Source organism: Schistocerca cancellata, chromosome 1 (genome assembly GCF_023864275.1).
Source record: "Schistocerca cancellata isolate TAMUIC-IGC-003103 chromosome 1, iqSchCanc2.1, whole genome shotgun sequence".
NCBI classification, from domain to species: Eukaryota; Metazoa; Arthropoda; class Insecta; order Orthoptera; family Acrididae; genus Schistocerca; species Schistocerca cancellata.
This window is the reverse complement of record NC_064626.1, coordinates 1,153,205,329-1,153,233,314: the sequence shown is the minus strand read 5'-3', so window position 1 is coordinate 1,153,233,314 and position 27,986 is coordinate 1,153,205,329. Positions and strand designations below refer to the sequence as shown.

The following is a 27,986-nucleotide window of genomic DNA, read 5'->3' as shown; positions in this document are numbered from 1 at the left end:
TCCTGTCACGACAGGTCATTTGCTTTGTCGTTTTGGACTCCAAATGACTGGTGGAAACAGAGCGACAAAGAAGCCCATTGCAGAATCGCGTTGTTAGAGCTGCTTCAAGGGCGAGGACTAAGGACATTAGGTATAGACAGTTCACGTCGGGTCACGCAAGCGAGAATGTCGTTTTTCGAGCCAGATCTCAAACCGACGCAGTTCAAGGCTGTCAACAACTTCTCAGGAAACTACTCCTCGGAGTACTGGTTTGCACACGTGAGTTCTGAAAGAATGAACTCCAACATTTAAAACAATCGCCAGCAAAGCATTTTTCACAAAGTTTCATCATTTACATGTACATGTACACTCTACAATGTACGAAAAATTTGCGGACTAGCGTCGAAAATTACTTTTGTTGAAGACAGAAATTCATTTACACGTTGTATTCTACAAAGTGGCTACTCTGAGCTTGAATGAAATTCTGCCTTCGCTTTCTCCAGACTTGAAGCACTCACGAAATCTGTGCTTTTCTTTCCTGCCAAGGTGTTTTAATTGGGCTCTGTAGTCTTCAAATGGTGTAAGTTCATTTTTTATTTAAAGATGTAAAGGTAAACGCAATCGCAGAGTAAGAACATGGGTGAGGGCTTTGGCACCCATTTTGGCGAAAACACTTTGACAAAGGTGGGGAGATGTATTGTCGTGGTGAAACACTCACGACTTATGTCGCCACAAATCTAGCTGCTGCTGTTGTCAGTCGCTTGAGTCAGGTTCCGGACAATTTCTACTGATGATGTGTGCAAGACGACTAGCTTTCTTCTTGCAACTAACGGCCGGTATCGACGTTTTGTCACCAGCTATCCATCACTTATTGGTAGTCGTTTGCCTACAGCTTCGATTGAGCTACAGAAACACAACATGGCAAGTTTATTACCTATTGTATGTGCTGCACTACTAATATATTTGATTTTAAAGACGTTTTCCATTTGAAGCCCCCACATCACTTTAACTTAACAAAGTTGATTATATCCACAGCAACATTATTCTACCCATTTTGAAGAACTCTCTCTCTCTCTCTCTCTCTCTCTCTCTCTCTCTCTCTCTCTCTCTCTCTCTCTGTGTGTGTGTGTGTGTGTGTGTGTGTGTGTGTGTGTGTGTGTGTGTGTGATACATATGTTTGTTGAAGTACAATGAAACTTTAGATTAGAAGTTTTGTTTCTCGAGAGAATTCCGTAGTGAGTTTTGTACTACCATCAAATATCCTCGACATCTATTGCTTCTAGAATCTTAGAATATATTCTTGCGCTCAAATCTGAAAAGATACAGTATCTCGAACAGAATACGACCACCATGCCAGTAAGCACAGATTGCGAAAACATCGATCATGTGAAACCTAGCTCTTACTCTTCCCACCTGAAGTACTGAAACCTTTGGATCATGGCGGTCAGATAGAAGCAGTACTTCTTGCTTTCCGATAGGCATTCGACACAGCACCACACGCACGCTCGTTATCGAAAGTACGATCGTGTAGGGTATCAAGAAAATATTTTGAGGGGATTGAGGATTTTTTGGTAACAGGACGCAGCATGTTATCTTGGGTGGAGAATCATCGACAAATGTAAAAGTAACTTCGGGTGTGCCACAGAGAAGTGTGTTGGGCCCCTTCTGTCGATGTTATACATTAATGACCTTGCTGGCAACATTCGTAGTAACGTCAAACTTTTCTCAGGTGATTTCGTTATCTATAATGAAGTACTCTTTGAAAAAGCCGCGCAAATATTCAGTCATATCTTGAAGCAGTGCAAGAACTGGCAATTCGCTTTAAATGTTCATAAATACAATGTTATGCAGTTCACAAAAAGCAAAAACGCAATAAGCTGTGACTACAGTATCAGTCACATTTTGAATCTGTCAACTAATACAAACAGTTTGTGTGGATATGAAATGGAATACGTCACAAAGGTTGCAGCGTGTATCAGCGAAGTAGGAGGAATATGCATGACTTGATACTTCAACCGACGCTGAGAAAAGAATTTAAAAAATTGGAGGCACGTCCTCGTAGACTGAATATACTGACAGTTTTACAGTAATTAATTTTTTTTGCTTCCCCATACAAGCTAACATCTCGCACAGTTCTAGAAAATTTAGAATTATTGGTAACTACAACTTTTTAGGCATTTTTGGAACTCCTCTCATATTTAGAAAGTCATCTGTGATGCGAATGTAAAAAGACTCGTTCCGCACCATTAAGACTTTTCAAAAGATCAAATAAAAGTATATGGGCCCGGGTACCACTTGAAGTCTCAAACATCTATAGTGTATATACGCAGGCTGAAGCGACAAATGAAAATTTGTACTAAGACCGTATTCGAACGCGTGTCTCCTGCCTACTAGACAGATACACCACCACTACACCACCCTATCATAGTGGCTTTGCACAACTGCACACTTACGCTAGCACGCCTCACTCCTCAGTCCAAATTCTCATTCACACCTCAGCCCACTTGGTATTTCCCTTAAACTCTTCCGTCCGGAACCGCACTGCTGCTACAGTCGCAGGTTCGAATCCTACCTTGGGCATTGATATGTGTGATGTCTTTAGGTTAGTTAGGTTTAAGTAGTTCTAACTCAAGGGGACTGATGACCTCAGGTGTTAAGTCCCATAATGCTTAGAGCCATTAGAACCATTTGAACACTTGTGACATGGTCGTACGGGAAAAATCCTCACTTCATCGCTACCTCTGAGAAGCCATATACCATCGCTCGTGCGCCGATTGTAACACCACTTTCAAACTCACTTGAATCCAGATAACCCGCCCGCCTGATACCAACTGCGTATTTTTAAATAGGAACCCCCATTTTTTATTACATATTCGTGTAGTACGTAAAGAAATATGAATGTTTTAGTTGGACCACTTTTTCGCTTTGTGATAGAAGGCGCTGTAATAGTCACAAACATATGGCTCACAATTTTAGACCAACAGATTGTAACAGGTAGGTTTTGTAATTTGAAATACAGCGCGTAGGTAACGTTTGAACATTTTATTTCGGTTGTTCCAATGTGATACATCTACCTTTGTGAACTTATTTCTGAGAACGCATGCTCTTACAGCGTGATTACCGGTCAATACCACATTAGTACGATAAATGCTCAAAATGATGTCCGTCAACCTCAATGCATTTGGCAATACGTGTAACGACATTCCTCTCAACAGCGAATAGTTCGCCTTCCGTAATGTTCGCACATGCATTGACAATGCGCTGATGCATGTTGTCAGGCGTTGACGGTGGATCACGATAGCAAATATCCTTCAGCTTTACCCACAGAAAGAAATTCGGGGACGTCAGATCCGGTGAATGTGCGGGCCATGGTATTGTGCTTCGACGACCAATCCACCTGTCATGAAATGTGCTATTCAATACCGATTCAACCGCACACGAGCAATTTGCCGGACACTCATCATGTTGGAAGTACATCGCCATTCTGTCATGCAGTGAAACATCTTGCAGTAACATCGGTAGAACATTACGTAGGAAATCAGCATTCATTGCACCATTTAGATTGACATCGATAAAATGGGGCCAATTATCCTTCTTCCCATAATGACGGACGATACATGAACCCGCCAAGGTCGCTGATGTTCCACTTGTCGCAGTCGTCGTGGATTTTCCGTTGCTCAATAGTGCATATTATGCCGGTTTAGGGTACCGCTGTTGGTGAATGACGCTTCGTCGCTAAATAGAACGCGTGCAAAAATCTGTCATCGTCCCGTAATTTCTCTTGTGCCCAGTGGCAGAATTGTACACGACGTTCAAAGTCGTCACCATACAATTCCTGGTGCATAGAAATATGGTTCGGGTGCAATCGATGTTGATGTAACATTCTCAACACCGACGTTTTTGAGATTCCCGATTCTCGCGCAATTTGTCTGCTACTGAGGTGCGGATTAGCCGCGACAGCAGCTAAAACACCTACTTGGGCATCATCATTTGTTGCAGGTCGTGGTTGACGTTTCACATGTGGCTGAACAGTTCCTGTTTCCTTAAATAACGTAACTATCCGGCGAACGGTCCGGACAGTTGGACGATGTCGTCCAGGATACCGAGCAGCATTCATAGCACACGACCGTTGGACATTTTGATCACAATAGCCATACATCAACACGATATCGACCTTTTCCGCAATTGCTAAACAGTCCATTTTAACACGGGTAATGTATCACGAAGCAAATACCGTCCGCACTGGCGGAATTTTACGTGATACCACGTACTTATGTGTTTGTGACTATTACAGCGCCATATATCACAAAGCGAAAAAAGTGGTCCAACTAAAACATTCATATTTCTTTACCTACACGAACATGTAATAAAAAATGTGGGTCCTTTTTAAAAAAAAACGCAATTGTTATCCGTTTGACCTATGGCAGCGCCATCTAGCGGGCCAACCATAGCGCCATGTGGTTTCCCACTTCTTACTAGACGAGTTTCGTTCTTTGTAGTTTTTTCGTTTGACGCTTATTTCGTGAGATACACTCCTGGAAATTGAAATAAGAACACCGTGAATTCATTGTCCCAGGAAGGGGAAACTTTATTGACACATTCCTGGGGTCAGATACATCACATGATCACACTGACAGAACCACAGGCACATAGACACAGGCAACAGAGCTTGCACAATGTCGGCACTAGTGCAGTGTATATCCACCTTTCGCAGCAATGCAGGCTGCTATTCTCCCATGGAGACGATCGTAGAGATGCTGGATGTAGTCCTGTGGAACGGCTTGCCATGCCATTTCCACCTGGCGCCTCAGTTGGACCAGCGTTCGTGCTGGACGTGCAGACCGCGTGAGACGACGCTTCATCCAGTCCCAAACATGCTCAATGGGGGACAGATCCGGAGATCTTGCTGGCCAGGGTAGTTGACTTACACCTAGAGCACGTTGGGTGGCACGGGATACATGCGGACGTGCATTGTCCTGTTGGAACAGCAAGTTCCCTTGCCGGTCTAGGAATGGTAGAACGATGGGTTCGATGACGGTTTGGATGTACCGTGCACTATTCAGTGTCCCCTCGACGATCACCAGTGGTGTACGGCCAGTGTAGGAGATCGCTCCCCACACCATGATGCCGGGTGTTGGCCCTGTGTGTCTCGGTCGTATGCAGTCCTGATTGTGGCGCCCACTTGCACGGCGCCAAACACGCATACGACCATCATTGGCACCAAGGCTGAAGCGACTCATCGCTGAAGACGACACGTCTCCATTCGTCCCTCCATTCACGCCTGTCGCGACACCACTGGAGGCGGGCTGCACGATGTTGGGGCGTGAGCGGAAGACGGCCTAACGGTATGCGGGACCGTAGCCCAGCTTCATGGAGACGGTTGCGAATGGTCCTCGCCGATACCCCAGGAGCAACAGTGTCCCTAATTTGCTGGGAAGTGGCGGTGCGGTCCCCTACGGCACTGCGTAGGATCCTACGGTCTTGGCGTGCATCCGTGCGTCGCTGCGGTCCGGTCCCAGGTCGACGGGCACGTGCACCCTCCGCCGACCACTGGCGACAACATCGATGTACTGTGGAGACCTCACGCCCCACGTGTTGAGCAATTCGGCGGTACGTCCACCCGGCCTCCCGCATGCCCACTATACGCCCTCGCTCAAAGTCCGTCAACTGCACATACGGTTCACGTCCACGCTGTCGCGGCATGCTACCAGTGTTAAAGACTGCGATGGAGCTCCGTATGCCACGGCAAACTGGCTGACACTGACGGCGGCGGTGCACAAATGCTGCGCAGCTAGCGCCATTCGACGGCCAACACCGCGGTTCCTGGTGTGTCCGCTGTGCCGTGCGTGTGATCATTGCTTGTACAGCCCTCTCGCAGTGTCCGGAGCAAGTATGGTGGGTCTGACACACCGGTGTCAATGTGTTCTTTTTTCCATTTCCAGGAGTGTATTTGGCCCGGTCACTATCAATGGACCACCCTGTACATCATAGATGTTTGAGGCTTGATAAGGTCTCTGAAGTCTTATAGTTTCATTTGATTGAGGCACATATGCCTGTGTCTCAGGCAGGACTCCACGTTTCGTTCGATGCTGAGGTGGTACTCCAAATTCATTTGGAGAGCTTCTTCAATCGTGTTCAATTTTTGTTTTTTTTGGGGGGGGGGATACAAAGTGGACTGAAGGATGAATGGGAATTTGGACTGGGGAGGCAGGCGCGCTACGATAGTCGGTGCACTTGTGCGAAGCCACTGTGCTAAGGTGCCGTATCTGTCTAGGAGGGCGCGCTACGATAGTCGGTGCACTTGTGCGAAGCCACTGTGCTAAGGTGCCGTATCTGTCTAGGAGGGCGCCCGAGCGTAAAAAGAGTTAACGATGTACTGCGCTCATCAGTCAGCGACGTTTACGACGGCACAAGTCTTTAACGTGTCACCTAATACGTGGCTCGCGTTAACAACGCGCTCCGCAGCCTCTCCCCTCCCCTGCCTCGCACCTGGCTCCCGTCGCGCATCTTGATTCCTCTGCATGCAGAGTGAATCAAGATGCAACCCGAGCCGGCGGGCGCCTCTTTTGTTATGAGCGTCACAGCTGCAGCACTGGTAGCGGCCACACACGGGTTTCGTTTTACAGCCGACGCAGACTCCATCCAGACGGCCTGTGGTGACGTCACGCTGGGGCAGGGCTGGGTTGCGGCACCAAGCGGCCGCTTATAGGGCGCCATGCCGAGAAGCTCAAACTCACACGGGTGAAAGTATAAAACAGAAGCAAAACAGTTCCAGTGAATATTGGCCCGCAACCGAGCCGCTTGCGAGATAACTGCGAATGTGTGGTTATTTGCCGCCACTGCTTCCAGTAAGAAATCTACCGCGTGGTTATAATTAAACTTCCCCTATTTAACACTTTATAACATGGAAACTAACTACCGTACGAGTACCAAACTTGGTAGCATTAATGCCCAGAGTATGGGGTGCATGATTTCACAGCGCCACTGTTCAGTTCCAACCATGGCCACCAGGTGCCTTGATCAGTCATTGTGATTCACAGTCCGCCCCGATAGCTGAGCGGTCAGCGTGACGGATTGCCGTCCTACGGGCCCGGGTTCGATTCCCGGCTGGGTCGGAGATTTTCCCCGCTCAGGGACTGGGTGTTGTGTTGTCTTCATCATTTCATCCCCATCCGGCGCGCAGGTCGCCCAATGTGCCGTCGAATGTAGTAAGACCTGCACCAAGGCGGCCGGACCTGCCCCGTCAGGGGCCTCCCGGCCAATGGCGCCAAACGCTCATTTCCATTTCCATTTGGAAACGATCGGCTGATAATTCTTTAGTGTGTTTCGGAGAAGCAGGTAAACTTCACGAGCGGTGTGCGATGGGGCCCCATCTTGCCTGAAAACTGTTTAATTCAATGCGCCTCTTTCCTGTACGGTGGGTATGAAACAGTGTGCGATTTGCAGGGGGGGCTGGGGGGGATTTCCCCACTCTGCATCAGACCATCCCCTCCTCTGGTTTTAGTTTATGCATCCCAACCTGGGATGTTTATTTCCTACGCACTGGAGTAAAACTTCATATATAATTTAAATTTGTGGAGCCGAACACCGAAAGTTTTTAATACAGTCTTACTATTAATATGTATGCTTATTAATTTTGAAAAAGTGTTATGTAGTAGGTAAGCATTTCAAAACATTTAGAACTAAACGACAAGACGACGCACGCCACATTTCCGTAGCATGCCACAATGTTGCAAGACGTCGCCCCAGCGTAAACGAGGCCTTAGAGCCAGGTCCGTATTGTATGGTGGATGTGAAACCTGCGATCATATCCAAACGTCGTGGAAAACTGCGAAGAGGTGTCATCCTGCAGCAAGATAACGCTCGCCTACATTCTGCCAAACGGACAGCCGACGCAATAAAGGAGTTGAGATTCGAGGAGCTGGAACATCCACAGTCCAGACCTGGCTCCAAGCGATTTTCACATGCTGGACCCTTAACGGAAGTACTACAGGGAAGAAGATTTGAAAGTGATGAAGACGTCATTGCTGCGGTGCAAAATTGGTTACAGATGCAACCGATAAACGTATTTTCTGATGAAGTAAAAAACTCGTAAAACGTCGGGAAAACTGCATTGAAGTCCAGGAAGGTTATGTAGAAAAATAACACATGTTTCAGTTTTCTATCATCAGAATAAGTACAGCTTTTCACAAATGTGCCTTTACTTTTTGAATTCCCCTCGTATATCTGTATGTAGATGATTTTGTAAATAAGCTTTGCCTTTAGTGTACTTTTAAAGATATAACAAGGGATGGCTTTTCTGATAGTGCTTACGTGTGAATAGTGAGTTTCGGCATTAACATCTATTTATAAATAACTGTTTAAGCATGGGTAACGCCACGGTCCAAGCTAGTGACATATACACTCCTGGAAATGGAAAAAAGAACACATTGACACCGGTGTGTCAGACCCACCATACTTGCTCCGGACACTGCGAGAGGGCTGTACAAGCAATGATCACACGCACGGCACAGCGGACACACCAGGAACTGCGGTGTTGGCCGTCGAATGGCGCTAGCTGCGCAGCATTTGTGCACCGCCGCCGTCAGTGTCAGCCAGTTTGCCGTGGCATACGGAGCTCCATCGCAGTCTTTAACACTGGTAGCATGCCGCGACAGCGTGGACGTGAACCGTATGTGCAGTTGACGGACTTTGAGCGAGGGCGTATAGTGGGCATGCGGGAGGCCGGGTGGACGTACCGCCGAATTGCTCAACACGTGGGGCGTGAGGTCTCCACAGTACATCGATGTTGTCGCCAGTGGTCGGCGGAAGGTGCACGTGCCCGTCGACCTGGGACCGGACCGCAGCGACGCACGGATGCACGCCAAGACCGTAGGATCCTACGCAGTGCCGTAGGGGACCGCACCGCCACTTCCCAGCAAATTAGGGACACTGTTGCTCCTGGGGTATCGGCGAGGACCATTCGCAACCGTCTCCATGAAGCTGGGCTACGGTCCCGCACACCGTTAGGCCGTCTTCCGCTCACGCCCCAACATCGTGCAGCCCGCCTCCAGTGGTGTCGCGACAGGCGTGAATGGAGGGACGAATGGAGACGTGTCGTCTTCAGCGATGAGAGTCGCTTCTGCCTTGGTGCCAATGATGGTCGTATGCGTGTTTGGCGCCGTGCAGGTGAGCGCCACAATCAGGACTGTATACGACCGAGGCACACAGGGCCAACACCCGGCATCATCGTGTGGGGAGCGATCTCCTACACTGGCCGTACACCACTGGTGATCGTCGAGGGGACACTGAATAGTGCACGGTACATCCAAACCGTCATCGAACCCACGTTCTACCATTCCTAGACCGGCAAGGGAACTTGCTGTTCCAACAGGACAATGCACGTCCGCATGTATCCCGTGCCACCCAACGTGCTCTAGAAGGTGTAAGTCAACTACCCTGGCCAGCAAGATCTCCGGATCTGTCCCCCATTGAGCATTTTTGGAACTGGATGAAGCGTCGTCTCACGCGGTCTGCACGTCCAGCACGAACGCTGGTCCAACTGAGGCGCCAGGTGGAAATGGCATGGCAAGCCGTTCCACAGGACTACATCCAGCATCTCTACGATCGTCTCCATGGGAGAATAGCAGCCTGCATTGCTGCGAAAGGTGGATATACACTGTACTAGTGCCGACATTGTGCATGCTCTGTTGCCTGTGTCTATGTGCCTGTGGTTCTGTCAGTGTGATCATGTGATGTATCTGACCCCAGGAATGTGTCAATAAAGTTTCCCCTTCCTGGGACAATGAATTCACGGTGTTCTTATTTCAATTTCCAGGAGTATATAATTATACTAACCCCCTAAGACATCCCCCCCACTGGTAAAAGCACAAATCGAACACTGGTATGAAATACTGGGAAAAAATATCGCAGTGACGCTGGCCAGTCATACAGCATGTCTTTGGTCCTTGAATGCCAACCTGTTCAAAACAGAATGGGCCAACGATGAACGTAGCCGTGAAGCCACACCATACGGTGACACGTTCACCACATAGAGGAACTGCGTGGAGATGAAGATCCCCACACTCGACAAATCTGTGTGTTCACCTCATCCCCCACAGAAAAATGAGCTTCTTCTGTTCATAGGATGGTCCAGGGCCAGCCCTCTCCTTGCAGAAAGTCGAGAGGGAAGTAAACACGTCGTTGTGTGACCTGTGGTTCAAATGGCTCTGAGCACTATGGGACTCAACATCTTAGGTCATAAGTCCCCTAGAACTTAGAACTACTTAAATCTAACTAACCGAAGGACATGACACACACCCATGCCCGAGGCAGGATTCGAACCTGCGACCGTAGCAGTCCCGCGATTGAGGGCTGCAGCGCCAGAACCGCTAGACCACCGCGGGCGGCTGTGTCCTGTGGTGCAAGCTGCTGTACGATATGGATGTTGTATGGATACCATTTGAGAATCGTTCGAAGCACCTTCCGTATAAAGGACCAAACGATGTTCAACTGTCGTGACACACGTGCACGTCCTGAGGATCGGGATTTGCGCGCAGCGTTGTCTGCCATAGCAACAGCGATTTCATCAGCCACCTTTGGTGCAACCGGTCGTCGGCCTCTTCCCAGAGCGACGCCCAGTTCTCCAGTTAATTCGAACTTCATCATCACGCTCCACACAGCAGGTGGAAAAAGAGGACCCTTCCATAACCCTTTCAGCCGGCGATATTCTCGAAGTGCTGCTGCAGCATTACTGTTGTTTCTGATAATGGAGCTTCACCAATAACGCCCTGCTCCTTTTGTCAAAGCTGATGTTGACACGTCCACAAGTGCACTGGGAATGGTCAGGTGTGTGAGACTATGGAAATGAGCGTTTGGCGTCATTGGCCGCTAGGCCCCTTGCGGGGCAAAAGTCAAATGGCTCTGAGCACTATGGGACTCAACATCTGAGGTCATCAGTCCCCTAGAACTTAGAACTACTTAAACCTAACTAACCTAAGGACATCACACACATCCATGCCCGAGGCAGGATTCAAACCTGCGACCGTAGCAGCAGCGCGGTTCCGGACTGAAGCGCCTAGAACCGCTCGGCCACAGCGGCCGGCCCTTGCGGGGCAGGTCCGGCCATCTTGGTGCAGGTCTTATTACATTCGACGCCACATTGGACGACCTGCGCGCCGGATGGGGATGAAATGATGAAGACAGCACAACACCCAGTCCCGGAGCGGAGAAAATACCCGATCCAGCCGGGAATCGAACCTGGGCCCATAGGACGACAATCTGTCACGCTGAGCACTCAGCTACCGGAGCGGACGTTTCCAAATGATTGGCCGGCACGATCACCTGATCTTTCTCCCTGTGATTTCTGGTTGTGACCCTACCTGAAGGACAGGGTTTACCAGGAGAAAATTCACACATGCGCTGATCTGAAGCGTAGCACATCAAGAGAGGTAGTCAACATACCTACGGGCATGCTTCGTTCCGCTGTGCAGAAGGCAATTCGGCGCTTTCAGATTCTTCTGGACACTGATGGGCGCCATATTGAGCTCGTTTTCTATCAGTAATGGTACCGGTATCTGATGGTATGATGTAGCGTAGAAACTCATTAAAACTGTTTCAGCTGAATTGATTCTGCATTATTTCTCTTCCCCATGCCCTTGACATTAATGCTACCAAGTTTGGACTCGTACGGTAATTAATTTCCGTGTTATAAGGTGTTAAATATGGAAAGTTTAATTATAACCACACGGTATCTTATTAGCAAGCGACTGTTCTAGAACCCGGAACCAGTTGCAGCTGCCTATCTAATGGCTTCCAGGGGGCAACAAAAATTTGATTTTCAATATTTCGCATAATTATTAACCGAATTTTAGAAAACTGAAAATGCTGACGTAATCTACCAGTTAAGAAGTATAACCTCATGTTAAGAGTTTAAGACAATAAGACGAGTATTACTGCTAGAAGCTGTCTGTCTTGGTGCAGTGTAACTGCAGGCACACAAATACAAGGACTTTATTCATCCAGTATTTGAGAATCAAAGCACTTAGCGACTTGAGACAAACCTAACACACGATTTCGAACCTTTTCGAAACTTCTCCCACTGACAGCCCCGTAGAGATGCGCAGAACGAGAATTCCGTCCGCAACATCTGCTGCTGCTGCTTAAGTCACGTGATTTTGGGATGGCGCATTTTAGCCCGCATTAAGAGTGTTATTACTTCGCTGCTACAGATAGGTCACCTTCAGAAATACCGCGAAACTTTATATACGCGTTTCACAGACATCCTAACAAATATAATACCAGGAACTGCAGATGCGAAGACAATGGCATTGCGCTTTTGCACCATAGTATCATAACTCAGATTCCACTTTATTCACTTTTTTTCGGTAGCGGGATAAGAAGTGAAAGCCAACAATATTTTTTTATGTTTTCTGCTGCACTGATTCACATTTCAAATCTGTTATAATTAATTACGTTACACTGACACTTTATAGGAAACTGTCTCATGCAGAAATACATAGATACACACAACATTTTGAGAACCTGCATAGATTGAAAGAAATTAATCAGACTGTCATGCATAAATTTTATCTGTACATGAACATAGCACCGATACGTATACACTGTCTGTCAGTTTGGTCGGACACACTTGCAAGTTTACCTAGCACTTGCCTGGTAAACAAATGGCCATAAAATCGCAGAGCTGATCTCTACAATACAAGAATTTATAATACCATGTCTCGATATTGTTCAACATATACAGTGCCTCAGTTCAATATATTTAAAACTGTGCATTTGTTTTTCATACCTCCTTTCACATACTTTACTTCTCTTTAGATCCGTAGCAATGACATTGCTACTATTAAAACTCAAAACGTGCTGAAACAAGGCGAATACGTGTAATATTCAAATTTCGCTATCATCGCAAATTGTCGTTCATTTTCGCTGTTCATGCAGTAAAACTGCAGCATCAGACATGACGTTCTATGATATTACTACTATTAACTTTATTCGCAACATAGTTCGCAGACAGTCTCCACATATACTACTGAATGTAACTGCAAAATAATACCTTTGTATGACCCACAGTTCAGGAGATATGACGCCGCAAACACTAAGAAGCGTGAAAAAACTTGCTATTGCTTAGGACTGCATTCACCCAGTGTTTCATAATGAGAACACTTAGCGACTTACAACACATTTTAAGCTCAATTTCATACCTTCCCAAAAAAATTTCTCGCTGAGATGCTTGAAGTCAAATAGTTAATGTTGTGGGTTGGCAGGAGAGCCAACACCGGTTTACTAGAGGAAGCCGAAAGGCACGCGTTTTAGCTCACGCAGGCTGGCGTGAGGTCTGGAACAGGACAAGGAAATTAGACTGTAGAAAAAACGGACGTAGCTGGTGGAATACTTAACTTTAATCCATTAATGATGAGCGTAGCTCTTGACGGTACATGATTACAGTATCAATAGTAACTGGTACTGGCGCCTTGCTAGGTCGTAGCAAATGACGTAGCCGAAGGCTATGCTAACTATCGTCTCGGCAAATGAAAGCGTATTTTGTCAGTGAACCATCGCTAGCAAAGTCGGTTGTACAACTGGGGCGAGTGCTAGGAAGTCTCTCTAGACCTGCCGTGTGGCGGCGCTCGGTCAGCAATCACTGATAGTGGCGACACGCGAGTCCGACGTATACTAACGGACCGCGGCCGATTTAAAGGCTACCACCTAGCAAGTGTGGTGTCTGGCTGTTACACCACAGTTAACATATTAAAGTAACCAGACATTTGAAGTTGTTTTATACGCGGAAGTTCGATTTTTTTAGGAATCGGGGTTTACTGGTATAGCTCTATTTAGTAGGAACTAAAGAGCCGCTCAGAATTCTCACGCCTATCACTATCTACGTCGGGACGACTTGTGTAGCGCTGTGGTGATAGATTACACACACAAAGTTCCTCATGAATGTCCATCTGTTAGTGAAAACCGTATGAAAACAACTACAGTAGCTCTTGGGATTAGCGTTCACGTACAGACATACTACAGAGCTTGCTAAGGAACAAATGCCAACTGCTAAGGAACAACTGACACTTGGTACGGAACAATTGACAAATGGCAGTAAAATGAACTATAGAGGGCGGGACGTGTTAAGTGCAGCGAAGCCTATGCGCGAACGCTCTGTATACGTCCACAGTTATGCATTACGGTGTCCGACGGAACTTGTGGAACAGATTACTGCGATATTCCGTGCAGTACGGCAACATGTCTGGGAGACATCATTCGAGTGCTTACGATCGTGAACAAGCAGTTGGACGCCTCGAAACCGGTCAAAGTGTCACTACCGTTGATGTGACCCAAAATGTCATTCTGCTATTAAATAAGGCCGCTGAAGGACGAAATGCTACGCGAAAGCATGCAGGTGGTCGTAGACAGTGACTCAAGGGCCAAAGAAACTGGTACAGCTGCCAAATACAGGGTGTTTCAAAAATGACCGGTATATTTGAAACGGCAATAAAAACTAAACGAGCAGCGATAGAAATACACCGTTTGTTGCAATATGCTTGGGACAACAGTACATTTTCAGGCGGACAAACTTTCGAAATTACAGTAGTTACAATTTTCAACAACAGATGGCGCTGCAAGTGATGTGAAAGATATAGAAGACAACGCAGTCTGTGGGTGCGCCATTCTGTACGTCGTCTTTCTGCTGTAAGCATGTGCTGTTCACAACGTGCAAGTGTGCTGTGGACAACATGGTTTATTCCTTAGAACAGAGGATTTTTCTGGTGTTGGAATTCCACCGCCTAGAACACAGTGTTATGCAACAAGACGAAGTTTTCAACGGAGGTTTAATGTAACCAAAGGACCGAAAAGCGATACAATAAAGGATCTGTTTGAAAATTTTCAACGGACTGGGAACATGACGGATGAACGTGCTGGAAAGGTAGGGCGACCGCATACGGCAACCACAGAGGGCAACGCGCAGCTAGTGCAGCAGGTGATCCAACAGCGGCCTCGGGTTTCCGTTCGCCGTGTTGCAGCTGCGGTCCAAATGACGCCAACGTCCACGTATCGTCTCATGCGCCAGAGTTTACACCTCTATCCATACAAAATTCAAACGCGGCAACCCCTCAGCGCCGCTACCATTGCTGCACGAGAGACATTCGCTAACGATATAGTGCACAGGATTGATGACGGCGATATGCATGTGGGCAGCATTTGGTTTACTGACGAAGCTTATTTTTACCTGGACGGCTTCGTCAACAAACAGAACTGGCGCATATGGGGAACCGAAAAGCCCCATGTTGCAGTCCCATCGTCCCTGCATCCTCAAAAAGTACTGGTCTGGGCCGCCATTTCTTCCAAAGGAATCATTGGCCCATTTTTCAGATCCGAAACGATTACTGCATCACGCTATCTGGACATTCTTCGTGAATTTGTGGCGGTACAAACTGCCTTAGACGACACTGCGAACACCTCGTGGTTTATGCAAGATGGTGCCCGGCCACATCGCACGGTCGACGTCTTTAATTTCCTGAATGAATATTTCCATGATCGTGTGATTGCTTTGGGCTATCCGAAACATACAGGAGGCGCCGTGGATTGGCCTCCCTATTCGCCAGACATGAACCCCTGTGACTTCTTTCTGTGGGGACACTTGAAAGACCAGGTGTACCGCCAGAATCCAGAAACAATTGAACAGCTGAAGCAGTACATCTCATCTGCATGTGAAGCCATTCCGCCAGACACGTTGTCAAAGGTTTCGGGTAATTTCATTCAGAGACTACGCCATATTATTGCTACGCATGGTGGATATGTGGAAAATATGGTACTATAGAGTTTCCCAGACCGCAGCGCCATCTGTTGTTGAAAATTGTAACTACTGTAATTTCGAAAGTTTGTCTGCCTGAAAATGTACTGTTGTCCCAAGCATATTGCAACAAACGGTGTATTTCTATCGCTGCTCGTTTAGTTTTTATTGCCGTTTCAAATATACCGGTCATTTTTGAAACACCCTGTATCTTGTAGGGGCCCCGCGAGCTCGCAAAGGTGCCGCAACACGACGTGGTACGGACTCGACTAATGTGTGAAGTAGTACTGGAGGGAACTGACACCGTCAATCCTGCAGGGCTGTCCATAAATCCGTAAGAGTACGAAAGAGTGGACATCTCTTCTGAACAGCACGTTGCAAGGCATGCCAGATATGCTCAACAATTTTCATGTCTGGGGAGGTTGGTGGCCACCGGTAGTGTTCCTATAGCCACTCTGTAGCAATTCTGGACATGTGGGGTGTCACATTGTCCTGCTGGAATTGCCCAAGTCCGTCGGAATGCAGCGTCGACATGAATGGATGCAGGTGATCAGACAGGATGCTTACATACGTGTCACCTGTGAGAGTCGTATCTAGACGTGTCAGGGGTCCCATATCACTCCAACTGCACACGGCCCACGCCATTACAGAACCTCCACAAGCTTCAACAGTCCCCCGCTGACATGCAGAGTCCATACCCGTACACGTCCATCCTCTCGATACAATCTGAAACAAAACTCGTCCGACCAGGCAAAATGTTTCCAGTCACCAACAGACCAAAGTTGGTGCTGACGGGCCCAGGCGAGGCGTAAAGCTTTGTGTCGTGCAGTCATCAAGGGTACACGAACGGGCCTTCGTCTCCGAAAACCCATATCGACGATGGTTCGCTCGCTAACACTTGTCGATGGCCCAGCATTGAAATCTGCAGCAATTTGCGAAAGGGTTACACTTCTGTTACGTTAAACGATTCTCTTCAGTTGTCGTTGGTCACGTTCTTGCAGGATCTTTTACCGGCAGCAGCGATGTCGGAGATTTGATGTTTTACCGGATTCCTGATATTCACGGTACACTCGTAAAATGGTCGTACGGGAAAATTGACATTTCATCGTTCCCTCTGAGATGCTGTGTGTCATCGCTCGTGCGCCGACCATAACACCACGTTAAAACTCACTTATACCTTGATAACCTGTCACTGCAGCATACCTATTGCACTACTTTAAGCAACGCCAAATTTTACCAATTTGTTAGTGGAGGACTCCAACTCTTTCTTTTGTTAAGCGATATTCCATTCCCCAGCCCCCCCCCCCCCCCCCCTCCCTCCGACCGACTTTTAGAATCGCCCCTGACTGCACAAGAATTTTGAAATAAAAACTACATAACTAACGCGTGATTAAGGAAAACGTTGATGGATGTTAATACATTTGAATATCATAAAGTTTCATTTAACATAACTTAGTAATAATATATCTAACACTTATGTATGACCTACTTGCAAGAGCGTAACACCACCAGTGTACGAGTGCTAGGGCTTCTGACCAATCATCGCGTTTGTGTTTGTTTTCATCAGATTTATTCTTATGATGAAGAGTATACCAGCAGTCCAGCTAGCACAATGACTGGGAATAGGGAACTGAAAGTAATGGGGTACAGTGGTCCAGCAGCTCCTTACAACCCACACATTACTGTAGTGAATGCTAAGTGACACTTGAGGCGGTGTACGGAACCACGCCACTGGTCGGTGGACGAAGGGAAGCGAATGATTTAGTGTGATTAACTACGCTATACTCCGTGGTAATCGACTGGAAGGGTCTGAGTCTGTTGAATGCCTGCCACCAGGTGTAGTGCTAATAGTGAAGTACAAAGGAGGTGGTGTTATGGTACAAGGGCGTTTTTCGTGGTTAGGGTGTAATCCTCTTATTGTGCTTACAAAAAACGCTAAATGCGAAAGAATGTGAACACACTCAGCGCTGTATACAGCGTACAATAGAGAAACAGTTCGGAGACGATATTGATTGTCTCACCACGGCGCACGCTAAAATAGAGTAGCATCTGTGAGACAATAGTTTCTGAACAATAACATTCCTGAAATGGACTGCCCTGCGCAGAGTCCCCACCTCAACCCAGCGGAACACCTCTGGGAAGTGTCAGAAAGACGTCGCTCCAGACTTGTGAGGAAGAATGCGGCCTTATTCATCCAGAGACATTCACACACTTCACTTCAATGTAAATGTCCCTGGCAGATTTCAAGCCATCATAAAGGCGAACAGGTGGACATACTCCACATTAACCTCCAGTAAAAGATGCGTAGATACTTTTGACGAGGTGGTAGATGCACAAGAGTAGTACGTAATGTCCCAGCGTATTTCCATTCCCGTTACGTGGTGTTTACATCGTAATGAAAGTGGAACTACACTTTGCCAACACCCTTGATCTCCACTGTTACCAAATCCAAAGGCTATTTTTGTTGAAACTCTGTAGAACACTGAAAATTGTTGTTACTATTCAGGGTTTTTGAAAACAGACTTTAAAACTTTAAAAATTCAAACAAATTTATAGAAAGAAGATATAGGGCTCGGTTTACTGTTATTTTGTAGGGAAACACATCAAGGTTTTTTTTACCTTACACTAAAGATGTGTGTGGCTTCCGTGGGTTATCCTGCAAACATCCCATCGGAAGTCTATTTCTTGCCAAACTCGCTGTAGCATTGCAGGTATAACTTGCACAGTGGCGGCGTAAATTCTTGCTCTAAATTCAGGTAGTGAGCTGGCACAGGAGGTACAAACATGATATCCTTGATGAATCCCCATAACACGAAATCGGGTGCTGTCAGGTCTGGGGAACGTGGGGGCTATGAATTGGCGCACCAGGGCCAATCCATTGACCTGGAAAGCGGTCACTGAGAAAATTCAGGACGACAGCTAGGTAGTGGGGTGATGCACCATCTTGCATGAAGTAAACATTTCGTTCTTGGTCATTCTCATCGATCTGTGGTATCAAAAATTGTTTCAACATGTCCAGGTACACTATCCCATTGACGGTTCTCTCACGGGAAAAAAGGGAGCCGTACACTTTGTTCTTGCTCAATGCACAAAAAACGTTCAGTTTAGAGCTATCACGAACATGTTGCAATGGTTGATGTGGATTTTCTTTGCCCCAAATCCTACAGGTGTGTGTGCTAAGTGAAAAGTCGACTCTTCAGAAAAGATGATTTTGTCCAGGAAATGTTCATCCTCATGTAATCGATTCAACATATCCGCACAGAAGTTCTTTCGAGCAGTTTTATCAGTCTTATAATTATAAGATCTACAAGATCACCAATGGTACATGGTCGTTCCATTACGTCCAATGCTGGGGTCCTTGTCAATGTCGGACAGCCCTGGCAGTAGAGACAATATGTAAGGGAAAAATGAACTGAAGTTTGTGTTGGGGAGGGCACGCAGCTTAGGTAGTTCGTGCAGCAACGTTGACCATCGTACTGCGGGGGTGTAATGGTTAGCATTTCTGCCTAGCAAGCAAGAAGACCTGAGTTCAAGTCCCGGTCGCAGCACAAACTAACTCATTTCTTCTGCTTCGATCACTATTGGAAATTTTTACAGTGTCTTATTGCTTGTACGATCGTCAATCTGTACGGTTTCAAATGCAAACGGTTTCTCAACATATGCCAAACGGTCGTATGTGGGGTTTGCAGTTTGCGAGATGCACGCCAGGTCGATTTCGTAGGACTGTTGACAAAACGTTGTCTCATTCGTTCAACGACATCGTCAGATGAGCTTGGACAACCAGATAATTTCCCATATCTTACCAAGCATCTTGTTTCTACTAAACACTTATCTCACTCAAACTGTAGGCCTACTAGGAGGATCTTTAGCGTACTCGGTATGGAAATTACGCTGAACTGTTGTCGCTGACTTCGATTCCTTAAAACAAAGCAAAACACACAGCTAGCATGCTTGGGTCCAGTGCCATCTTTAACGCAACTGCCGCTAGTCCTCCGAGGACACTAGCCTTCTTATCCTGCAAACAAAATACTGCACCTGGCAGGGACAAAATTACCAGAAAAATGCTCTCGGCCACTCCTCACCACATGCTCCTTCCAACTCTAAGCCGTCTTTACAACGCTGCGCTCTGTCTAGGGATAGTGCCAAAGCAATGGAAAAACGCAAACGTTATCATGATACACAAGCCTGGAAAGCCGATTAATACACCCACTTCATATCGCCCAATCTCGCTTCTACCAGTAATAGGCAAAACATTTGAATCCATTCTAAATAACAGGACCCACAAATTCATAAACAAATTAAAGATCCTCCCTCCAGAACATGCCGGCTTTAGACAGGAACATTCAACCATGGACCCTATCATCAGACTAGTCAGCACAACAACAGAAGCCCTAAACAGAGGTGACTGCGTATTGGCACTGTTCCTAGATATCGAGCGAGCTTTCGATAAGGTGCAGCACTGCGGGCTGGCGTATAAAATGACCAAGCAAAACTTCCCACCTCACTATGTACGCCTCATTCTCGACATAATTACCAATAGATCAGCAACAGTATCCGTCGGTAACCAACTCTCCAAAAAATTCTCTCCTGCTGCTGGAGTAGCGCAAGGTGCTGTCCTCTCACCCACGCTCTACAGCTTATACACCGCCGACATCCCTCGCCCCAACAAGTGGAACGAACACTTCGCCCTCTACGCGGATGACACCGCCTACTGGTGCACGGCGCACTCGGTAGAGGAAGCGAAGAATGTAATAGCTTCCTACACACCCCCAGCTAGAACAGTGGATGGCCAAATGGCACATCAAACCCAATCCAACAAAGAGCCAGCTGCTACTTTTCAGACACCGCAACAAAACGCAAAGTGCCACACTAAAACAAGACGACCTCCACATAACCCTATGGCAAAAGAGAGTCAACCCTGTCCAGAGTGCAAAATATCTAGGGATGACTCTCGACTCTATCATGGAAGCACCACACCGAAAACATCATCAGCAAATGCAAACAAATAATGAACCTTGTGAAGCTAATCAGCTCAAAATTCGGGGGCGCCAGCCCAGATGCAGTGCTACACACTTACAGAACATTTGTCCGACCTATCCTAGAGTACGGTGCCTGTCCGTGGACAGCCTCCAGGGCGCAGTATGAAAGAGTTGCCGCATTTGGCCGCCACAACTTGAGACGAGCGGGAAAGCTGCACTACACAACCGCCAACGACTTAGTCTACACGGGCACCAACACCTGCCCTATATTAGACAAGATCACTCCTGAGGTAGCCAATTACGGCCGGAACAGAGTGAGAATGGATGGGATAATGAAAGACGTAATATGCAACCCAATTCACGAATACAGGATCACCCTATTTAGATACCCTTACCCCCCAGACTTCATTGCCCATGCAATTCAACGAACATACCCGAACAACAAAGAACTCATAGATAATATTAGAAAAAGAAGAGCATAGTAAATACAGTGAAGTGAAGTGGCCCATTATCTCCCTCCAACTCTCTCCAACCACTCCAGTGAAGTGAAGTGCAACGACCCTCCACAAACCGTCGGACTCATAACTCATAATAAGTTAGAATAAGTTAGGAATAGAATCCACCAATTAAACTATCAGTCAGACACACTCTAAATTAGAGCAGTAGGTTAGACGATATAAATAACTCTAGAGCAAAAACTCCAAACAGAGATGAAACAATCTACCAATAGAACAGTAGTTAAGATAAAAACCTAGCATAATAAACACATTTCAACAGACGATAACCCAGTGCCATCCCGACTGGGGTTTTGGTGGTTTCCCCCAGTTGTAAGGCGAATGCCGGGATGTGGAATTCCACCACTTAGACATAAGAAAACTGACTACACAATGGCATGAGCCAAAGCATACATAAAATCCAAATAGGCAGGTTTTCCCCACTGAAACTAATAAACAGTGTCCCAACAGCATCAAACAACCCCAGGCTGAGAAGGACCCGAGTCCTCAGCAGCAGCCACTACCCGAAAGGATATGGCAAAAAAAAAAAAAAAAAAAAAAAAAAAAAAAAAAAAAAATTTTTGGTGCGATTCGGCACTATATTGCGAACTACGAGAGACTAAACTTCATGTATTTCCCTACAAATTGACGCTATAATCACCTCTGTAGGTACTATAAATTCATATATATGAATTTTCAAAGTTGTAAAGTACTTTTTGAAACACCCTGTATTTCTCTTCCACAGTCTATTGAGTCATGTTTAATGTGAGTATACTGTTAAAAATTGCGATTCAATATCTTAAAAAATAAAAGTAGTTACTAGTAACAATTACTGAGTCAACCCTTCGCATATTGTCACAATTTTCAAACTTCATTTCAGTGTGTTTTCAGTGGTTGGACCTTAAAGATTCTATTTTTCATGAAACATTCTGCTTTCTGTTTTGGCATCGAGTGCCGTTTTTGAAGCGTCACAAGGGGAGTGATAGCCACTCCACAATGTGTACCCTAAACGATCGAGAAACTGACAGTATGTCTCCGGGTTTCTAGTTTAAGTGATTACTCCATTCTTGGCCTGGATGCCTTCCTCAGAACCTGAACACGAACCAAGTCTCGTTGCAGTAAATCTGAAAATCATGCCATCAGTCATTCCGGGAGGTCCCTATTAATACGGTCTGGGAAACTCACAACGAGGCAGACTTATCACTGTAAGGCGAAATAATCGAGGTACTGTGGCACGCGGACCGCTGACAAGATGCCGTCGAGAAAGATTTTCTACAGCTATAAGAGCCTTAAAAATGCTGCATTACTGGACTCAGGGGGCAAGCTGGTACATGCCGGGCACTGTAAGCCAGTTGCGCTGATATACACTACTGGCCATTAAAATTGCTACACCACGAAGATGACGTGCTACAGACGCGAACTTTAATTGACTGGAAGAAGATGCTGTGATATGCAAATGATTAGCTTTTCAGAGCATTCACACAAGGTTGCCGCCGGTGGCGACACCTGCAACGTGCTGAAATGAGCAAAGTTTCCAACCGATTTCTCATACACAAACAGCGGTTGATCGGCGTTGCCTGGTGAAACGTTGTTGTGATGCCTCGTGTAAGGAGGAGAAATCCGTACCATCACGTTTCCGACTTTGATAAAGGTCGGATTGTAGCTTATGGCGATTGCGGTTTATCGTTTCGCGACATTGCTGCTCGCGTTGGTCAAACTTCATTTCAGTGTGTTGGACCATAAAGATTCTATTTTACATGAAACATACTGCTTTATGTTTGGGCGTCGATTGACCCTTTTGAAGCAACACAAGGTTGGCGCCGGTGGCGACACCTACAACGTGCTGAAATGAGGAAAGTTTCCAACCGATTTCTCATACACAAACAGCGGTTGATCGGCGCTGCCTGGTGAAACGTTGCTGCGATGCCTCGTGTAAGGAGGAGAAATGCGTAGCAGAATATGGAATCGGTGGGTTCAGGAGGGTAATACGGAACGCCGTGCTGGATACCAGGGGCCTCTTATCACTAGCAGTCGAGATGACAGGCATCTTATCCGCATGGCTGTAACGGATCGTGCAGCCACGTCTCGATCCCTGAGTCACCAGATGGGAACGTTTGCAAGACAACCATCTGTACGAACAGTTCGACGACGTTTTCAGCAGCATGGACTATCAGCTCGGAGACCATGGCTTCGGTTACCCTTGACGCTGAATCACAGAGAGGAGCGCCCACGATGGTGTACTCAACGACGAACCTGGGTGCACGAATGGCAAAACGTCATTTTTTCGGATGAATCCAGGTTCTGTTTACAGCATCATGATGTTCGCATCCGTGTTTGGCGACATCGCAGTGAACGCACATTGGAAGCGTGTATTCGTCATCGCCATATTGGCGTATCACCCGGCGTGATGGTATGGGGTGCCATTGGTTACACATCTCGGTCACCTCTTGTTCGCATTGACGGCACTTTGAACAGTGGACGTTACATTTTAGATGTGTTACGACCCGTGGCTCTACCCTTCATTCAATCCCTACGAAACCCTACATTTCTGCAGTATAATGCACGACCGCATGTTGCAGTTCCTGTACGGGCCTTTCTGGATACAGAAAATGTTCGACTGCTGCCCTGACCAGCACATTCTCCAGATCTCTCACCATTTGAAAACGTCTGGTCAATGATGGCCGAGCAACTGGCTCGTCACAATACGCCAGTCACTACTCTTGATGGACTGTGGTATCGTGTTGAAGCTGCATGGGCAGCTGTACCTGTACACGCCATCCATGTTCTGTTTGACTCAATGCCCAGGCGTATCAAAGCCGTTATTACGGCCAGAGGTGGTTGTTCTGGGTACTGATTTCTCTGGATCTATGCACCCAAGCTGCGTGAAAATGTGATCACATGTCAGTTCTAGTATAATACATTTGTCCAATGAATACCCGTTTATCATCTGCATTTCTTCTTGGTGTAGCAACTTTAATGGCCAGTAGTGTAGTTAGGAGCGACAGCTAGACGAATAGTGTGATTGCTATGAAAGACAAGTGCAGGGAATTACTGGAAGACCTGGCAGACGAGCAGGCGAATCTCCATTACTGATACGGATGAAAACTTCACAATCCAAGCAAGTCGTCATGACTGACAAGTTCTGTGACGCTTCTCTCGAGGCCATTAGGAATGGTCCTATTTACGACCAAAAAAGAAAGGAAGAGCAAGGTTTAACAGCCCATGTAGGACATTGTTATTACACATCGAGCACATGTTCAGATTTTGGACTTTTCTTAGGGAGGAGGGTCATAGATTTAGGGAAACCAGGGAAAACAAACATTGATCGCCAGATAAAGATCTGAACCCCAGTCTTCCCAAATAGGAGTCCATTTAATGTAGAATTGTGCGCAATTAATATCGAGTCCGAGAACAGATGACCATCGAGTCCTCATTTTGAAGAGGTTCCAGAGAACAGCGCTTTTCACTACAGGTACATTTAGTAAGCGCGAAAGCGTTACGGCCACTGGTGTAGGACGAGAATCTTCTCATTAGCAATTCTAACTGGGTAACATACAGGGGTTCGGAAAAAAATGGTTAACACCATAAACACAGCTCATTACCATGCCCAGGCCAGTGTAGGAAATTCGTTGCCATTCAAAACAGCTTCCAGTCTTCTCGTAATGGACAGGTATGGCTCCCGTATCGTTTGCAACGGAATCGTATACCATTCTTCCTACAAAACAGAGGCAAGTTCAGGCAACGATGGAGGTGGATAGCTGTTCGAGTTTACAATCAGTCTCATCCATGATTTTGGAGCTTTCACACCCAGTACTTCAGGTGGGTATTCAGCTGTTCCTTCGACAGTCCAATATTTCCAGCCTGCAGATCGGTTTCTGATCTATCTTCTAATGTCCGTGATGACAGGATATTAAAATACTCGAATCAAGATTTGACTTCAGTATCTTGACAGTCGTGTCGATGTAGAACAAGGTCGCTTTGACCCACGAAGGAAATCTCCAATTTGATTTTTGGAGAAATCACTCCGCTATTCGCCCAAAGTGATTCAGTGAAACATCTGCTCACCTAAATCTGAGGGTCCGTACGGGATTTCGAACCCCGTTCCTTCTAAAAGCAAATCCAGCGCTGTCAGACCAAGAAACAACAAACATTGTCTGGACAAATGTTTAAAATCACTTGGAATCAGGTTTTATGTCAATAAACTGGCTTCCTCTGAACCACGGTAAGATCAGTGACCAGTCACTTCGGCATATAGTCACAATCACGAGCACTATAGTGCATGCAAGCATCAGAAATTTCAGACAAAGAAAAAAAGAATTTGCAAAGTATAATTAGACAGAAGAAGCTATCATAAATAAAATGTCGTGGAACAATAGTAACTGTGTAGGAGGATATAAAACTGCGAGTTGGTCCTGTTAAATCTGCATCAGAAGCGAAACGAAAATTAATTTACGGAAGGCGTCAGGTAGTTTATATTGTAACATGTGAGACGGGAAAAGCTTACAAGTTACTGTCCATGTTTGTTGATCTGTATGTCTTCATTAATATAAAGCATTTTTCTTGTATCCAAACCATGTTTCGGGAAAGCCACACCATAGTCAGCAGGCTTTTGTTGTCTTGCATAGTATTCTTCAGCGTTCTAACTGAGACAAATAATTTATTTTTACACTTCTTCAGGCTGTATGAAGATATTTTATGAATTTTATTGTTTGGTGTTCACCAAAGACTAAAAAACACTTGCACAGTCGTCTATTTTTGTCGCTCTTGATAATCTCTGGCCTGTCTCCATCGGGCGGCTGTCAAGTTTACGAGTCTGTTCCTGTGTTGATAGTCACTAACAAGCAATGTTTGTTCCGGTACACTCATTCCTTCCGAAACACTAGTAAGACAATACATTCGTAGCTCTGCAGTTTCTCGTTTTTGACAAATATGAAAAGTGAAGGCAGAATGATACAGTAATTTTAATATTGCAATATATATATATATATATATCAGTGGAAAAATTACAAAAATCTATATAGATTAGAAAAACACACACACACACACACACACACACACACACACACACACACAGACGGAGACAGAGAGAGGTGTGAAAGCGTGAAAAATAAAAATCGGATCTTTGGCAAAACGGTGGCTAAATATGATTTGGGTGAATACGAACAAGTATTTTGCATCAAGACAGTCCTACAAGTTCCTTCATCGTCTCCTGCAGACACGCCAGAGCTATAAGCACGTAAACATTTACCTGGGTGTATTTAATCTTGGGATTCCTGTTGGCCATCGCTGGTTCGATTGCTGGAATGAGAGAGAGAACGCACAGCCGGTGTTTCGCCTCTTGATATGATAACGCAGCTGTCGCAGACGCTTCGCGATGGCCGACTGTGGGCGAGGCAGAACCGACGCTACATGTGTTTACGCCTGCCCCTCCACAGAATCCCGATGCGATGACAGCGCCGCCGGCGGCCGCTGCGAAAAGCAACTTGCACGGATACAAGCAGCTGACGTGAGCGCCGACGACCTTAAACAAGCGCATGGCGTGGGGTTTTCTTTACATTCTCAAACGCACTAATTTTGGTTGCGAAATGTGTCCTTACGGAAGAAATTTTCAATCTTACTCACTGCTGATAGCTTTTCTTCCCGCTTTCAGAACCACCCCTTACAAGAACGCTGAATTTTTCTTTCATTCTCGGCTATAAATAGCCCAGCTTGGTATACGTCCTTCGCTAACCCCTGGTGCGTCCTAAGCCCTCCAGAGCAATGCGTACTCTGTGCCGACGTAGTCTAGGTACAACTGATAAGTGAACGTCATCAGTAAAGGAACCCAACCGGGATCTGCCTATACTGAGACTCGTTGGAGCAGTCCGCAGCTCGTGGTCGTGCGGTAGCGTTCTCGCTTCCCGCTCCCGGGTTCCCGATTCGATTCCCGGCGGGGTCAGGGGCTTTCTCTGCCTCGTCATTACTGGGTGTTGTGTGATGTCCTTAGGTTAGTTAGGTTTCGGTAGTTCTAGGGGAGTGATGACCATAGATGTTATGTCCCATAATGCTAAGAGCCATTTGAATTATTGGAGCAGCTATAGTTTTGTTCATCAATGTCGAAAGGACTACCACAACATATCTGAAGGTTTTAATATCTCCTACCAATGGGTTAAATAGGCAATCACGTATCTGAGAGAGGAAATTAAAATATTTGGAAAATAAGTGTGACAACTTTTCCATTAATTACGGAAAATGACTTACACGAACTAACGAGTGCTATCGGCAGGGAATCTGAAATTGATTCTTTATTTCCAGATTTCGAGAAGGTTTTTGCAGTTGTGTGACAGGATTCGCCATTTCCTATTAGAAAGGTCACAGTTCGTAGTAACTGAGGAGAAGTTATCGAGTGAAACACAAGTTATATCTGGCATTCCCCAAGGGAGTGTTATTATAGGACCTCTGCTGTTTCTAATATATATAAATGATTTGCGTCACAACATGAGCAGTGCTCTTAGATTATTTGCAGATGTCGCTGTCATTAACCTCCTTATAAAGTCTTCAGAAAATCAATGTGAGTTACAAGATGATTTAGATATCTTTGTGGTGCGAAAAGTGGCAATTGAACTTGGAAAATAAAACTATGATGTCCTCCGCTTGAGTACTAAAATAAGGCGTTAAATTTCACTTACGCGACAAATAATACAAACTTGAAGGTTGTTGACTCAACTAAATACCTAGACATTACAGTTACGAAAAACTTAAATTGGCACC

The 27,986-nt window shown here is 46.1% G+C and overlaps 1 protein-coding gene across 1 annotated transcript in view; it reads right to left on the bottom strand.

Annotated features, from left to right (window-relative positions):
- The window catches only part of LOC126093202 (aldehyde dehydrogenase, mitochondrial-like), a 153,512-nt gene extending 126,866 nt beyond the window's left edge, over nt 1–26,646 (bottom strand). The window contains exon 1 of the mRNA XM_049908705.1: nt 26,485–26,646. Within this exon, the coding sequence (XP_049764662.1) occupies nt 26,485–26,520 (36 nt within the window). The 5' untranslated portion in view covers nt 26,521–26,646. The remainder of the gene's footprint in view (nt 1–26,484) is intronic.
- Nucleotides 26,647–27,986: the final 1,340 nt, after the last annotated feature.